Source organism: Anser cygnoides, chromosome 3, assembly GCF_040182565.1.
Source record: "Anser cygnoides isolate HZ-2024a breed goose chromosome 3, Taihu_goose_T2T_genome, whole genome shotgun sequence".
NCBI lineage: Eukaryota > Metazoa > Chordata > Aves > Anseriformes > Anatidae > Anser > Anser cygnoides.
Window position 1 is genome coordinate 24,217,294 of NC_089875.1, and position 17,190 is coordinate 24,234,483.

The 17,190-nt window shown below is 43.0% G+C and overlaps 1 protein-coding gene across 1 annotated transcript in view; it reads right to left on the reverse strand.

The window, feature by feature from the left end:
• The window catches only part of CAPN8 (calpain 8), a 29,782-nt gene extending 13,641 nt beyond the window's left edge, over positions 1-16,141 (reverse strand). Inside the window, exons 1-9 of the mRNA XM_013173951.3 lie at positions 15,762-16,141; positions 13,975-14,044; positions 5,892-6,010; positions 4,730-4,863; positions 4,404-4,572; positions 3,429-3,512; positions 2,723-2,808; positions 1,254-1,328; positions 88-248 (exon numbers count right to left, since the gene is read on the reverse strand). Coding sequence (XP_013029405.3) covers positions 88-248; positions 1,254-1,328; positions 2,723-2,808; positions 3,429-3,512; positions 4,404-4,572; positions 4,730-4,863; positions 5,892-6,010; positions 13,975-14,044; positions 15,762-15,998 — 1,135 coding nt within the window. The 5' untranslated portion in view covers positions 15,999-16,141. The remainder of the gene's footprint in view (positions 1-87; positions 249-1,253; positions 1,329-2,722; positions 2,809-3,428; positions 3,513-4,403; positions 4,573-4,729; positions 4,864-5,891; positions 6,011-13,974; positions 14,045-15,761) is intronic.
• Positions 16,142-17,190: the final 1,049 nt, after the last annotated feature.

Sequence of the window (17,190 nt, forward strand, 5' to 3'; positions counted from 1 at the left end):
ACCTATGGCAACCCCCTGGTTCACAAGCAGTAATTTTCATGGGTTTGTTGGTTGTTTCACCAAACTACTACTTAGCTGGGTCTCCACCTGGGTAGTTCTGGCAACCCCCAGCAGTTGAACCCCGTCTCCACTGTCCATTGAACATGGTCAGGTCCCATTTGTTGACTTGGTTGCCTGTCAGTGTGTCAGGAGTCAAATTACAGATCTCCAGTCGCGTGAACTGCCTTTGAAAATCGGAAAACGCCATCCTGGTGCATGGAAAGATCAGGGTTAGTTCATCAGCCTGTTACAGTCAAAGCAACTGCAGGTGGATGTCTCTCCCAGTGGGACAGCAAACATTGGCACTACAGAGCTGCCCAAATCCCCATTTAAGTGAACTGTTAAACTTATGATAGGCTTTTGGGAAGTGAAATTTCCCACTCCCTGAATGAGCTGTATCTTGTGAAGACAACCGTTCTCAACAGCTGTTACACATTATGGGCTCAGTTGTACCATTTTCTGTCATCCCTGGTCACGGGCAATCCCTCATGGATTTGTAAGTAAACTTAAACTCACTAAAACCAGTAGACCAAAACATGCAGTAAGATGCTACTTAGTGTGAGCAAGATTTGGTCCTTAAGAGTCACTCTGCAAAAAAATCAGCTCAGTTTGGTATTTTGTTTTAATTCACTTGTTGATGTTTGTTTTTACCATTCCTAGTAGGTCTGCATGAGTGGTAGACATTGATCACCCCATGCTGCAAGGAGAGGTCTGTTCTCCATTTTCACTGCCTTATGTCTCACACTGCTGATTGCACTGAAAGATGATGAGCAATTATCTTTCTGGTCTAGGACAGAGTGACGTGGGCTCAGTACTGACCCACAATAATCATCTAGCTGGGATGGGCTTTCCATTAGGTCTGGGTAAACAGACTCTTCCCCTGCTGACAATCTAAACTTTTTCATCAGTGTGTAGCATTTAGGAAAAAAAAAGCCTCAAAATATAGAGCATCTGAGGTTCATTCTTGCCACATCATTAATTTTATTACCATCTGGTCTCTATATTTTGGGTAAGCACTGAGTTATGCAAGCTCTAATAAAAGGTAATGTTTGAATGGGAAGGGAGATAAACAAGAGGCTAACAAACAACTCAAGCATGACACTATTAACTCTTTTGGTGCTGGCAGTTTCCCTCTATACAACCGAAAGGACTGCTTAAAAACCATACAAGCATATAAAATGTCCAAAAGAATCAGCTAACTAAATGATTCTCACCAAAACTCTCCATCATCTATTTGCTTATCCAGAGCCTGCTTTTGTTTGGGATCAATATAGTTCCATTCGGGAGCGCTGCAGACAAAAGACAAAAGCAGTATTGCTCAGCTGTATTTCATTTTGCAACAAGATCAGACAGTTTCTGCTTTCAGTCACAGCTGACAAAGGACTATGTATTTCTGCAACAACTAGACCTTCTGCTCCTTCCAGGGGAGGTACACGCTGCAACATAGCGAACAGGGCTGGAATCAGACTGCAACCATATTTTCAACAAATAAGCCTTGAATTGAATCGTCACTGTCAGGTGCCAAAATGTACATATCACAGACTGTCTGGATTAAGTAACATGCAGCCTGAAAGTTGGGTAGAGCTTCTCAATTGTAAGAGCTATTGGGTTGCCTGATATTCTCCCTAGGGAAATGATAAAAATCTCCACTGCTGGGATCACCAATGAACAAGAAAGCAAAAAAATGGAATTTGAAAATATGAAAAAAAAAAAAAAAACAGTATTGTCTCTTTCCCACTCCAATGTTACTGTGCAACAAGCCAGATTCTGATTCGATCTGCTCCCACGTGGCTGTGCAGTTTGGTGTCTGTCTCAGCAGGGTTGTCCCATGGTTAAACAGGTGCAGCAAAATCAGGGTATGGCATGTGTGTGCTGGAGGCACATTATCTTGGAATCATGGAATGGTTCGGGTTGGAAGTGACCTTAAAAATCTTCTAATTCCAACCCCTCCTTGGCATGGGCAGGGGCTGAGCAAAGCAGCTCTGATAAAGATATAAATAATTCTGGTGTTTATCTGTATTTCCTACATCAGCACCTGCACTGTGGTCAGGACGGGAATATGAGATCTCAAAATAAGTGCTTGCAAAAAATACATCTTGGCCCAAATTATAGTAAAATCCATGCCATTCTAAAAATAAAAATAAATGAGGTGGTGTCACTGCCACTCCCATGAGAATCCAAGCCCTGACAGCTTTTGATAGCTATTCAAACTTCTGGTCCTTAGCTGAGTCAACATCCCCATTTCTTTCATGATTCTCGAGTAGAAATCAAATATTTGGCAGATTTAGAGCCTAGCAAACTCAGAGCTGAAGCAGAAGTACAATGTTGTAGCCCTGCTGTATTTTTCAGCAATGGAATTAATTTGCCTGTCCTGTTAAGGTCTTGGCAGTATCAATAGGATCAGTCTGAGAAAAGTCATCTTGCAAAATGGCATGGGTATGGCTTGCATTAGACTGCTTGCAGTTAAAACTTGGACTGTTCTCTCTTATTAGAAAGCTCTGCCTGAGGCAGAACGGATCAATACCTAACTTTCCTAACAAATTAATAGTGTTTTATTCCAACTGATTTACTATCTTTCCTAAACATGCTTTGTGATTTGATTAAACTGCATACTCCTAATTTAATTTTTAAAAGATACCAAAATATACTAAAGAGGGAGAGGCAAGAGCATATAAACACCTACTTATCACTCCAGGCTCCAGTCCATTCCACTTCACCCCAGGGATTTCTAAGCCTCACAAGTTTCTCTGGCCGTCCTCGGTAATGTACCTAAAAGATCCACAACAAACAGAACCTGAGCACTCCCATTATTCCAATCATCATGGAGCAATTGCTTTTCAGAAAGGATAAAACATGATTTGTCCTTGAGTGATACAGTCCATTACAGTTTGCAATAGTTAAAAGACACCTAGAAGTCTTCCACCCTAATTTTTACATTACCCTGTACCACCAAGTGAGCCATTAGCTGCAGCACTCACCATTTCATATAATGAGAGCAACCTTCAAGGAAAAATATCAGCTACAAAACAGTAGAATATCTACATCCTTAAAAGATACTGTACAACACAGCAAGGTTGGAAAAAGATTACTTGGCACGGACATCTCTGTAATGACTCCAGTTTCAGAGAAATGTGAATATCTGTGGCAGGCTGGGCAGGTGAGACTGCTGAGGTTGTTCACTAGAGGCTTTGACTCCTTTCCCATTAGAGCTGATTGGCAAAGTACACGCTCCCACCTTATGCAGCATGAATACATGAAGCATTTTTATTTGGTCAGTCACAGAAAGACATCACAAAGTTGAAGGCACCGCAGTGTTGCAAGCTGTTTTGTATAATGGCAGGTACAAACACTTCAGCCAGTCTGGATGAGCTGCAGAAAAGCTGGCTTACCTCTTCTGCTCCAGTGACAGAATAAGCGTGTCCCTTTACCAGCTTCAGACTTGTGATTGCTTCTGTTTCAGATGCACGAGTTACCTGGGGCATTAAAAATATTCACACTTAGGGCCATGTATTGTGTACTAACACAGCTTTCATGAGCAGATTAATATGGGGGAAGATATACAAAGTGGTATGCACAACAAGTATCAATATTCCTGATGCAATGTATATTAAATAGAAGTGAGATTCACAGCAAGAGTTCACCTCCAGAGTTTCATGCCCTCAAATATGCAGTCAGAGAGTCTGCACAGCAGAGACTTCATGAAATTTAAATCTAGAACCAATTCCCTTCTTAGGTAACAGATCCAGTCACCTGCAGAGACATGTACGTGTGAACTCGGCTCAAACCCACCTTGGTTAGGATCCAGCATATCAAAATCAGAGCACTGGTAATCCTACATGCTATAAACCAGGATTCAAAACAAGATTATGAAACAGTATATGAAAGGTGTGGATTTTCCAAAACACATACATACATCATCTGTAACTTGAGAGAGTTTGTAGGTATAAATTATTTTTTTGATTGAAAAACAAAGCCAGAATCAGAGTACAAGCTACAGCAAAGTACCCGAGTCAGGTACAAATCAAAGAGTGTCTGGAGCTGACATTACACATAATTTGAATGAGAAAAGATACTCAGAGAATGAGAACAGAGTTCAGGAAGACCAGTCCCCAGCTCATTATTCTAAGCATTATAACAGGCTGTCTTGTAAAAAGGGAGGCATGTTGGGAGCTCTTTTTTTTAGAACCTTGTCCAAAGTTTTTATAACTGAAATCAATTAAGTGTCCCACTGATTTCTGTTTGCATTTAATTCAGACCTTCCTACTTATGCCTAACATTGGTTCAAGCCTTCATTACGATATGTACCTGAGCGAAGAGCAGAACAGAAGAGCAGAGCAGAGCAGAGAGCAATGGCAGTTTCTTACATCAATGGAACAGCCAAGCAGTGACCCAGCTCTCAGAGCCTTCTGGATGATTTGGTACAAGTTTGAAGGAGCCCTCCGCAGATTATAGGACTCAGAGATGCCTCCAGTAAAATCCTCAAACCCTTCTATAGTGGACCCTCCAGTGAGAGCTTCGTAAGAGCCATTTAGCCTGTGGGGGAAATGACAGAGCCATGTAAGGGGCCATCTCCACTTGTAAGCATGTGCGCTGCAGAAAGAAAGAATTATCTGTAGGTCTGTCTGATCATCAGTGTGATCAGTCAACTCCTGAACACCCAGGAGTGCTTCCTCCCAGCCAGCCACCATACTTGGCATAGGCCTTCTCCAGCAGTGCGCTCCAGAACTCGTTGCCTTCCTCCGAGTGCACGAAGAGCAGCTTCCCGTTCTTGGTGGGCAGCCGGTCATCCACCACGACATCCACCCACTCCCCGTACTGCCAGAACTAACAAAAAGAAGAGAGGAAGTTGATGATTAGGGCTGGTTGGAAAAATAATGGCTCTGCACTACCACCTTCCTCTTCCTTGTAATTGAGGCAAATCCCTGTGAAATGCTGAGCAGGCTCCTTAAACACTATTAAAGAGTTGCTGATAGGTACCATTAACAGCAACTTCTTCCACATAACATCTGGAATAGCCCATTCCCCATGCATAGATTACATAGTGAAGGGTTCAGAAAGCTAGCGAGTTGACAGGAGTCTCAGAAGTCCTATTTTCTTGTCTACTCTTTTAAGACCCAATCCACGGGGGAAAAAAATTAAAAAAAATCATGCCTCTAAAAACGCTGCAAGGAGATGTCACCCAAAAGGGGAAGCACTCAATAGTGCCAATGCCTTCTGAAAATATTGGGAAATGTGTGAAACTTTACTAAAACTAATTTTTTGCATGAGCACTTGAACCATTCAGTTCATTTACAGAATCTGATACAGTCCTGGAGGGAAAGGAAAGAGGATAATAAACACAATAACCCCTCTGTTGAGATGAGCAGGAGGAAGGTATAGGTATGGGCTCTATAACATCTGCCCTCACCCAAACACCTCCTTTAGTTTTGTAGGGTGAATCCACACTGCTCACGCTTGAGCCTAACTTCTATGGTCTGCAGACAAGGAAATCCAAACAAAGCAGTGGAGAGGGAAGGGAAGGAGAAGTAACCTCTTCAGCCTAGATTCCCTCTCAACGGTCAGCAGAGACAGAGGTTGGCATGGCTCTCATGGTATGATTGTTTGGCTCAGTTTACAAAAAATGTGTAACTTGCTAGAGCCCTATCAGCTGTAAGACAGCAGAGCCTAGCCAGTGAGTAAATGTCAATTAACATTATTTAGTATTTAACTCTGTTCTTTTCTTCACCCCATCAGTTTCACTTACACACTGTAATTCTTGGACATTCAGCCTGTGTCAATGATTGAAAGACCTGCTTTCAGCTAAATACTATGGTTTTCCTCTTTTATTCTCAATACCCCAATGAGAGAGTTACCTGGAAATGAAAGATGCCAGCATAGTCCTCCTGGAAACTTTGAGCTTTGGGAACAACACGGTACAGAACATCTGGATTCAAAGTCAGAGATGCAATGGCAGCCAGGAGCCAGCAATCACCTAAAAACATACACAATCCAAGGCAGAAAAGTTCATTAAAAAATAACATTTCACTGAGCTGGTCCTTTCACCGGTATATCACACTCCTACGTAGACTAAAATGCCAGCATTATGTGTTTTGCAAAATCCTATCAGATTCTATATTGGTTCAACAAATAATTCTTGTTTTGTTGTGTATTGTAGGGTCTCTGAGGGTGAACACGGTGGTAATTTTAATGGTCTAGTTCAGGCTTTTGCTATTTTGATTTTTTGATGAAGCTGTGAAATCAGGCAGTTTTAGCTAAGCTTTCTAATACCTTCAGGAAACAAAGAGCGTAGCCAGAGAGAGCAAGCATTTGGGTTTGTGGGTTGCAAAGCCCAGCTGGGCGGTGCAGAGTAGATGACCCGTGCTACCTTAACTAGTCCCAAACCCATGCAGCTGGGAGAGGCAGGGGCTTAGAAGGTGAGCAGAGGGCAAAAGCTTAGTGTTGGTTGAAGGAGGGTGTTGGGTTCTTCATTCCCTCTTGCCCCCCCACCCCCCTTTGGAGATTTAATTGATAAGGTGAACTTTTACCTAGCTATTTCATTTTAGTTCTTTCTTTGAAGGTCTGACTTGAACTAGCACCTAGGACTAGCACTAGGACTATTACAGCTCTGCTTGTGAGTCTGATGGAAACTGAAATCTAGCGGGAACTCTGAAAACAGGTGAGTCCTTTCTCTGGCTCACTGGCTGTCCTGAGAAGGGTAGGTATGCCTAGCCTGTGCTGGAGACTAGGTGTCTTATAGCTTGAGCTGTTTGCTGGGTTGCTAGCTTGTTGTGGATCAGAGGTTGGGTAGGTGGAAGCCTTTGCTTGCTACTGGGAAACTCAGAGGCTCATGGATTTCTCGGTGTATTTGCATATTGCAAAGAGTAGGAAGCACTTTTGTGGCTCTGTGTTGCTTTCTGAGGTGTGCACAAAGTCTAGGAAAACAAAATTGCTCTGAAGGTGCTAAAATTACCCTGGTTCCCTGTGGATTATTTGTGCCAAGACATAGTTTCTTTGTGTAGGTGCATATACTGCAGAATGAAGCAGCACAACTCTTGCTGCATTGGAAATAAGCTAATGGAGAAACCAAGGAAAGAGTTCAATACGTAGCAAGATTTAATATCTTAGAGCAATAGATAACAATTTATATTGACTTGGGCTTTATGTTTCAGTACCATGATTACTATGACTGTAAAGATAAGATACTGGGACTTGCATAGTGCTGTGTGCTTTCTGTTGCCTGTACCTCCTGGGAGGTACCTGGATGACTCCTATGAGCTGACCCAGAAACAGCTGATCCCAGCCAGGCATGCAAAAACTTGAGAAACACCTGGGAAAAGTGTCCCTGGTGTGATGGCCTGTAACCACCTGAGCTGGCTGATCTGATAGAGGTACAAAAACGTGACCCACCCAATGTGCATAGCATAGCCATTTCCAATGGGGAGGGAAAACGTATCATCAGCAGGTGAGGTGTTCCTAAGCCTTCCCCAGCACTGCTCTGTGCCATCCTGGCTGCCACATTCAGGGAACAGCATTCAAGCTGGAAGGGCGTAGAAGATGTCTGGGTTACCTGCTTATCCCCATCTATCTGCATTTCCTATTTAAAAAGTCCAAAAAAAAAAAGTGTCTTGCTCCTCCTATACAAGTTTAAAGAGGAAGTGTGAGACAGGACCTTGCAAAAAAAGCTGTTTGAGCCAAGAGCTCTTACCTGAAAGGTAAGGTTTCCCTTGTTTAAAAAAAAAAAAAAAGAAAGAAAGAAAAGAGGGATAAATCACAATAAAAGTGTCATGAGATGTTTAGACTAGAAATAGGAAGAAGTTGCTGCTGTACATATAGAAGAGAGAATCAAAAAGCTTCAGCCTCTAGAGCAGCTATGACCAAAAACCTTCTCAAGCTCACCTTCAACCTAATTATTTTTTAAATTATTATGCATTCAGTGGAACAGGACCTAATTCACTGGCTTGGAAGATTCCTCTTAGCCCTAGACATCCATGTGTGAAGTAAGTAAAACTGGAGAATTCAAGGTGGTGTGAAAAAAAAAAAGAAGAACCTTCTCTCCCAAGAAAACATAGATGCAGGGAAAAAATGAGACTGAGAATGCTCAGACTTGTTTTGTAACTATTTCTTTGAGGCTTTTCTTGGTACAGGTGTATGCCTTATGCTGTTATAATTTCTGCTTTTTCCTTGTAGATGTAGAAATAATGGTGGTAAACCTGGGAAGTGGCCCTTCAGAGGAGGAAGAAGGAAAGTTTCTAAGACCTAATTTTTCCAGCTTCTCCAGACATTCTTGTTGTTCCTGGGTTGCTGTGAAGCACAGAAGGCTGTTTCTGGGGACATGGCAGAGCAGGACTCCTGGTGTCCCTGCCATATCGTCCAGCCCGTGGTGAAACCAGGGAAGATCTGTAGCAGTGAGGAGTTGGTGCTTTCCCAACAAGCAACATCTGTAAAGGGTTCCTCTTTCCTGGTTCAGGCCCGGTTTTTACAACTGGTGAAAGGGGAATTGCTCTGGGCTTTGTTGAGGATGGTGCATGTTTGATGCACAATTAGGCAGAAGAATCAGTGAAATGAGAGGGGTATACTTAGATGTGCTATTTACTTCTCTGACTCAGGACTAAGCAATTTCAGAATCTCGTCCTTGCAAGATGCCAAATGCAGCGTGAAATCCTTTACAGCTCTCTTATGGTATGAATTAACGTCTTAGCATCTGGGAGTGTGAATGACATTGGCACTTCTGCCTCCTGCAAATTCACCGTGCAATCCAACTTCCTGCGGAAGCACTAGGGGTGAATCTGTTTAACGTGTGCTTGGGAAGAATTGTATTGGAAGAGTTGCAGCGGTGAACTTGTCCTTAAAAATATCTTTGCCTGCCTTGAGCAATGCAGAGCACCATCTCTAAACCTTACTTGGGGGCGTAATATCTTTGGTTAAGCTTGTGGCTGAGCAGCTATTAACTCTTCCCTCTGACAGGAATCAGCTGGGAATTGGCTGCTGTGCAGTAGCTTGGTAAAATAGGTTCATGTGGGGTGCCTAGATGCAAATGGTTTGGGGCCACCTTTATATACAAGTAGTGCATTACGTTCAGGTTCCTGTGATGCCAGCATTAACACAAATCACAAAAGATACAGTAAGCTGTCCATATCAAGGAGCTCCCAGAGTGGAGCCTGAATTGTACAGGTTGCCTCTTCTCATAAATCACAGTGGGATCCTGGCTTATTAATAAGGCTTCTCAGCCCTTGATAATGATAAATCCTTATGTTTTTTTTTTGTTTGTTTGTTTGTTTTTTAAGGAATATCTACTGACATCGTGTAGGGTTTATTTTATTTTGTTTTGTTTTCTCAAAGTTCACCATTGCTTTGCTGGCAGCAGCTATTACTGTTTTGTTTAGCACTAATAGTGCTGTGCCTGGAGTACAGTGTGGTAACATAAGCTTTTCGGAAAGGCAGATGATGTAGGACCCCTAAAACTTGTCGCAGTACAGCTAAAGGTTATAAGTCACTTTCCAAATTCTGAGGAAACGATTTGATTTCCTTCCTAAATGAGTGAATTTTGGAGGGAGAGCAAATGAGGCCAATTGGCCAATGAATTATATATATAATTAGACTATATTTCCCATACAATTATAGTCAGAAAAAATGACAAATTTCTGCTCACAACATACATTTGAAATTGTATCCTTTTAGCTTTTAGAAATTTAAAAAAAAAGTCTTCTCAGCATTAGACCTGTGAGGCTAAATCACCTACAGGCACATATGCTGCTTCCTGCTCAGTCTCATATTTCACGAACAAAAGTATTAGACAAGCGCCAATTACAGTGTTTACTGCTGTTACTGCTGAATGTGCTAAAAAGAAGCCAGACCGATTCCTGGATCCAAAGGCATTTGTAATGTTGGTGATGCTTTTTATTATTTTATTTTTTTTTTAAAATTTGAAATGGACAGTTATGACCTTGAGTTTGTGCTAAGGAAGGTAAATGTGAAACCTAGCTGCGCATACGCATAGATACACATACTATTTTGAAGCACTGCTTTGACTGTTAGCCTGCTTGAAATACTCTCTCTGCCTGCACACAGATGCACTGAAATGACCTTCATTCTCAGTGCTATGTAGGTGCTTCCTGGTTTAGAGACAATCAAGTTCCTGCAATGGATATAGAGTCTTTGGTGACATGGGAGCTGTGTGGCTCGTCTATGTTGATGATGTTTACCCAAGTGCACTGCTTGCACAGGAGCCATATATTTAATGAGAAATTTGATTAGTTTCAGTTGCTATAAAGCAGCACTTGGTTTCTGTTTAGCTGCTATCAAAGTGTCTACACTCAGAGCATCTGCACTTTTCAATGACATAGTAACGGAGGAGTTTAAACCAAATGTCCAAGTGTTGGGTTCCACGACCTAAACAGACAGAACAGGAACACTTCTGTACTGCATCCTAGCTTGTTGCTGTTATACCAATGCTAGGTGTTTGGAAGTGATCAAAGTACAATACTATCGCTCTTGCTTCCTGCTTTGTCAAGCAGATTTAACTCTTGACTTTACTCTCTGCTGGAAGGGCTTGTTGAGAGCCCCTAGTACCTGGAGCATGCTACCAGACACCAAAGCACTGACCCACCATCTTTGTAATTTCTGGCAGTGGAGGCTATACCTGATTTGAGGTTTCAAAGAAAGGCTTCCTGTAGTGTTTTATGGAAATTAATTAAGATCTGCAGCTGTGTACTGAACAGTAAGGGAGCACCCAGCAAAGGAACAGGTTTTATTCTCTTTGGGACCTGTAGTTAGCTGTGAATGTATTTTGGAGATCCAGGTGATCAACCCAGTAGAACAAGGATACAAAATACCCCTGGACTCATGGAGCTGAACTTCAGGAGGTACATATGTGAATGTTTATAGCAAAATTAGTGAACAAATCCAGTACTATAAAACGCTTTGCTGCCTACAGGAGCTCCAAAGTCTCCATTAACAAGTATCAGATCTATCGTAGAGCTGCTAAGCTTTGGATTGGTCTCCAATCTACCTATAATCTCCTCAAATCTGCTTTTGAGATAAAAGTAAGACAAAGCACATGGGTTGGGGTCCTCAGCTGAGGTGCACTGGCTGCAGCTGCATTGGCTAAATGGTACTTGTGGTGGCAGCCCAGGTCAAGGAAGCTGCTTCTTGCGCCTTCAAAACAAAGGTGCTCCATGAATACAACCAGTGTGGATCTGCAAAGCTATATTAATCCGAGAGGCTTTTGCATATGTTTTATATTCTTTAAATTAAATTTATGCCACTTCCTTCTTGAGACCCTCTGCAAACAATTCTGTAGTTAACTTATTCAGATAGCTGCAAGGAAACTTCCTAAGTCACCTTTAATAATGAAGACTGTGACTGCATTTCAAGTTGTTACTAGGCTATCAAAAAGATACGGTTCAAAGCACTTTTAAAATATTTCAAGTCTTTCAAGTTCCCATGAAACTTCCCAAGCTGATACTCATCTAGCTTATACTGTTGTCAAAGAAATAAGTTTAATGGAGTGAGACTGACTATGGGTTTTCTTGTTCCTTTTGTTCATATAAACCCTGACCTGCAGTGTTATTTTTAAAAGAAATGAAACATGTCACAGAAGATTATTAAAAATAGGCTCTATTTCCCTAAAGGACTTGTTAACAGGTCACATGCATGGCTTATGTACATACGTAATCAAGGTCTTTTTCAACAGAAGTGTTTCACATGACAGCTTTAATAACAAGTCCTTTGATATTTGAGGTATTGGACCAAATAACAAAAAAGCATAGGATACGCCTCTGAGATGTAAAGCAAACACCTAAACAATAAAAGGTAAGTCCCATGCCTCTATTCTGAAGTTTATTTTGTAAAGGATCAGTTTGTGTAAAAACAATTGTAAACTGCCTTTCAGAAGCAAAAGTAGATTATATTTGTCCCCTCTTTTTTGGTCTTTCTTCCTTTGTGAGAATATAGATAATATTCTTTTTCCACTTTTAGTGACAAAGGGAAGCTTGTAATAAAAGCAGAAGTAGATTATTGGACTTTTCCTCCAGGCCTGGGGGTATTTTTCAGGACCAGCATTCGGGCTTCAGCCCACCAAAGGCTGGTTGGAGAAATCCCAGGAACAGGCACCCTCCCCAGCTGCACAGGAGCCATTTGGGCCCAGATTCATTGCCACCACTATTTGGGTCCCTTGGGCACTGCCCTGTGAAATGAAAGCCCGTTTAGCACAAAGGCCTGGGACTCCAAAGAGATGTTCAGGAAGTGACAGAATTGAAAAGGGGCTGAGGGTATTTGCATTCAGCTTCTAGGCTTAACACAAATAGCGTGTTAACCTCTTCTAGTTGGAGAGCAGGTAGCGTTCTTCAGTCCTTTAACCTGTAAGCTGTCAAGGAAAATGAGGTTTCACTTCAGTTGTATGTTTTTTTTTAATACTGTTACAGAAAATTTATGAATTGGAGATGACAAGAAATGTTGCTTTTATTACTTGTCTGAACAATTCTCCTAGAATACAGTAAGTGATTCCCTGTATTCTGCTCCAGCATCCACTGAATAAATATCCTGGAGCTAGCAGATTGGGCATCTTATTTTTAGCAGCTAGAATACAGGCCCACACACCAGGGAATTTCTTGGTGATTGCTTTAATGGTGCTGTGTTTACAGGAACAGCACTGGTATTATTTATCGTCAATAACTTGCTGAAATTGTTTGAATCTCATTTGCACAACAGATGGGATGGAGGAGCAGTAAGGTCAGGAGTACTGTGGTAAGCAACGAAAAAGGGAGAAAGGCTGATTTCTCTGTTTCTCATCTATTGAATTCTCATTACAAGAGTTTCAGCCTTTTTGGCTCTGTATGCAGTCAGGAGAGGGTGCTGCTGCTGTCTCCTGCAGCTGGATCTTATCAACGAGGCAGGCAGGAAAGAGGCCAATGCATCAGCTCTTGGGAGGCAGTGGGAGGAGGCGGATAAAAACTGTTTGCATAGGAGCTTTGTTTAGATGATGGCAAGAACTGGAGAAAAACAGGTAAGAAAGATGGTTTTGCTGTGGTGGGTCCAGGAGAGGGTGACTGCTGTATGAGAGACATCTTGTCAGCATCAGGCCCCAATTCATAGAGCTGGGCAGCATTGCCTTTTTTTTGTTGTTGTTGTATTTTTGCCCCGTGTGCATGGTTGCTCCTTCCTCTGTTTGCTCACAGCTCTACACACAACACCGTATGAACAGTAGGAGCATTCAACATGAAGGGCTTGGAAAAAATTGCTTGTTGTGGATGACTACAAAGCTGATGTGCTCCATTCATTTTTTATTTTTTTATGGTGTTGTCCATGTTCCTAACTCATGGGCCATCCTGCTTGGCTTGAAATGGCACATTACAGCTCCAGCCCCTGTACTAAACCAGTTCCTACTCTGTTTCTTGGTGATTGTGTATTTTCCTTGTGTGAAACTGTGGCTGGATCTTGTTCTGCCTCCCATATAAAAATCCTCAATGACAAGGCTGAAGGGTGAAATTTCCTCAGTGTCTCTTGAGTTTCTGGAGACTGTTTTCCTAGGACAGGCATGAAACCAAGTCTCTTGCTTCAGGGCAAGTGCTATAATTATAAGGTTAGTGTCCAGCTCTGTCTTAAGAGGTTAAAAAAGCAAGGAAGTCTTGCAGTCCACCAGGGATAATTAGCTTACTACCTGCAGGAGACAGTTTGGTGAGTGCCAGCTTTGACACAGCTCTTAAAAACCTATGTGTACCCTGTCCTAGGCAGCAGTGCTGGTTGTTTAAGCCCCTTGCGGGGAAATGAGCACCCTCGTTGGGTGTCTGCCTTTTTTCATACTACAGCCAGGGCACCTGACTCGGGGCTGTGAACTAGGTGCTGGGACGCTCAGCCTTAACCTGTCTATAAGTAGACAAGAAAATCATCTGTCTATGAGGAATTTTTAAGTTAAGCTTCATGTTTTGGAAGAAGAAGGAAAAAACGTGCTGTACGTACCCAGCTCTCCTTGGCAGACATCTGTTCGAGTAGCTCCTCCAACTATAAACTGAGGGTTGGCACATAACTCCTGAAAAGACACGTTTTCAAAGTATGCATTACCCCTTCTGGTCTGAAAAGTTCCTACTTCTTGTTCATTGTTTCCGTGTAAAGGTTCAATAAATATTAATCACTTTCATCATTCCTGAAAGTATTTATATAACTTTTGTCCTCAGGAAACAAAAGCCTCCCCTTCCTCCTAGGCGTTCCCCATGAGTTTATTTCTAGATGGCAGCAATGGTCAGTCCCCAGGAAGCTTAACTTGGTGTCTTATGTTGAAAGCAGCTCAGGCAGCCACCTAAACTCGCTGAAAGCAATAGTTGTCGGCTATGAGAACAGCACGCCCGTGTGTCTGGGCTGTGGAGGCAGCAACAACCCAGGGCTTCTTTTTTCACGTGCGTGAGGAGGAGTCAGATCGTGAAGTCTACAACGGTGGAGTGTCTGGCACTTGCCGTCTGCAAACCATCAGTCACAACCCACTGGGAGATGACATTAGCAGTAGATGTTTATTTTGCAGGGGGCCATTCCTACAGCAGGTCTCCTCCAGGCCCTGCACAACTGAACAGCGGTCCCACCAGCCTGCAACCACGCGCACTGTTTGCAGAAGGAAAGCTGGGAGGGCTGGGATTCATAACCCTGCTAGAGTTCAGCCCTCAGGCATTCCTAGCCATGCTACGTTTGTAATGGCCTCCACCTGCAGCAGACACAACAATTTTCTTGCATGGGGAGCAAGATAGAATTTAGTGAGTTATCTGAGGTTTCCATTTGCCCAAGACAGGCAAAATCAAGGGGTACGTTCACAGTGCTTGTTGCTGAATCATCTGGTGACGTGTTGAAGTGGGTTTGCAAGGGCGGAAACTTGGAGTTACTGAATCTGCAAATTTCTTTTTCTAACTTTTAGGTAGGGAAAAAAAATTAGGCCATGAACTTTTCCTGTATACTCCTACCTCCTATCCCCCATCAGAGGAAGGTAAGTTATTTTTGTTGTTATTTTTTCCTTCCTCCCTCTTTTCTTACTTTTTCTTGATGTTGCCAGGAGGGGAAAAATGATGGAGGAGGAGCAAAGTACGTACAGAAACAAATAACTGAAAAATGAAAGTGCGTAAAAATCTTTGAAGCCCAGATTTTGTGGCTTAAAAAAAAAGTGTCTTAAAAATTCAGTGCACTTTTTTTTTCCTGATGAAAATTACTATTTTAAATGAAAAGCCATTTAGGGGATGTAAGTGTCTGGGCAATAAGTTTCAGTCAGCTGCTTTTCATCTGTTATAGGTAGCTTAAAGTGGGGCAGATGGCTTTATTGAAGTATTAGTTTAATTTCCTGGGGTGCCCAGCAGAAGGACCATGGTGTGGGTAGTGTTACAACTGATGGTCAGTGGCTCCTGGGCTGCCCTGCACTGCCTGGATATGCAGAGGGAGTTTGCGTCCTTCCTGGATTGCACTCTGAGCGTGTAGCTCTGAGGAGCCAGGATCAAAAGGGAGAAATCAGATTCCCAAGAGGCAGTTATAGGATTCCTTGCTTTACAAAAGGCTTAGAAAATGCTGGGTTTTGTGTTTTGTTTGCTTTCCCCCTTTTCAACCCTGCTTCTGTTTACAACCATGAAGATAAGGCAGGATAGAATAAAACAAAGAAACAAAACATAAAGGAAGAGCAGGGATTCAGCATCAGCTCTGTTCTAGCGTGGATGCGTTCAGGTGAGTGTTGGTTAGACCTGACCCCAACCAAACATGCCATGATAAAGCACTCTTACCGTGGGGCGCTTCCAGATTATCCCCTGGGTCTTGAAGGAGTAGGGTCCCAGGTCACAGTAGCCCAGCGCAGACGGACAGGCTGGGAACTCCTCATCCTTGAAGAGAGCACCAGCCTGAAGGCACCGCTGCTTCAGGACCTCATAGTCCTGGTTCAGATACCTGACCGCCTTCCCATAGGAGCCCAGCCCCTCCGGGGCTGCTCTGTCTTGGCACAGCCTTGCTGCCACCCTGGCCATGTCTGCCTGGCAGGGCTCCCTCCGTCCGTCTCTGCTGGGCAGGAGGAGGACGATGGAAGCAGGTCGCAGGCTGGGGTGGAGCTGGAGCTGGGGCTGCCCCAAGGGAGGAGGCTTAAGAAGTGCAAATATGTACCTGAGGCAAGCAGGCAGCCAGCCTGTGCTGCTGGGGGAACGGGCACTGGTTTGTGTGACTGCTCAACGGTCTGCTTAAAAGCTTGTGAACTCCCGGCTCATTTCTAAAGCACGCTTTTAACAAGGAGCAAGGGAAAATGTTTTTGCAGGCACACCTGTTTGCACATTGAAATAATTGTATGCTGAATGTCAAGCTCCAGGGTCAGGTCTTTAGGTGCCCAGGTGCGGATGCTTCAGACCTCCTTTCCTTCCTTCCAGCATCTGTCTCTAGGCTGTTGGAGGACAGAACAACCACAAAACCTAGGGCTGGATGTCATCTGCATGGCTGTGGAGATGCCAGTGAGTTTTAAAAAACTGAGTAGCAGCAGCACTAGGAACTAGTTTCTGGCTTAGATGATCTTATTCTAAATAACGGTCTTTGGCGCTCTGAAAGTGAAGCATCGGTATGAATGAATTTATTGGCAACAAAAGGTACAGAAGGCTTTTTGGACCTTAAAGAGAAGTGGTTCCTGTTTGTGTCATTCATCTTGTACTGATACATGGGTGCACACCTCCCTGCTAAGGTGGCTTGAAACATATGTAGGCTAGAGAACTGAAGCAGGAGCAACTTTCTGCAGGGCAGAGCACAGCTGCACTCTGCTTTCCTATTCCATGGTCAGTTTTCCCTAGGAAAGCCCACTGCTTGTACAGCTGGGAGCTGGGTAAACTGTTGCTTTGTTTGCAGGAGGACATGGTTGATGACTACCCCTTGGTACATTTAAACAGAAGGTGTGGGGAAGGGAAGAGCAAATTTTTAAGGCAAGAAACTTGTTGAGATAAGAAGTCCAAACATAGGCTAGCCGAGTTACTTGTCTGCAAATATTTGAAGAGCATGAATGCAAGAGAGGAAGTGAAATGACTCGGTCAGTCCCAAGTGGGCACCGGTAGGAAAGACTGGGCTGGGGGAATTATGCTGGATATCAAAAAACTAAATGAGATGCCGTTGAAATTGAGTAAAGAAGAGTGGTCAGGATTTAATTTCTGTTACGTTTCAGTATTTCTACGTCCGTTTGTGTATTGA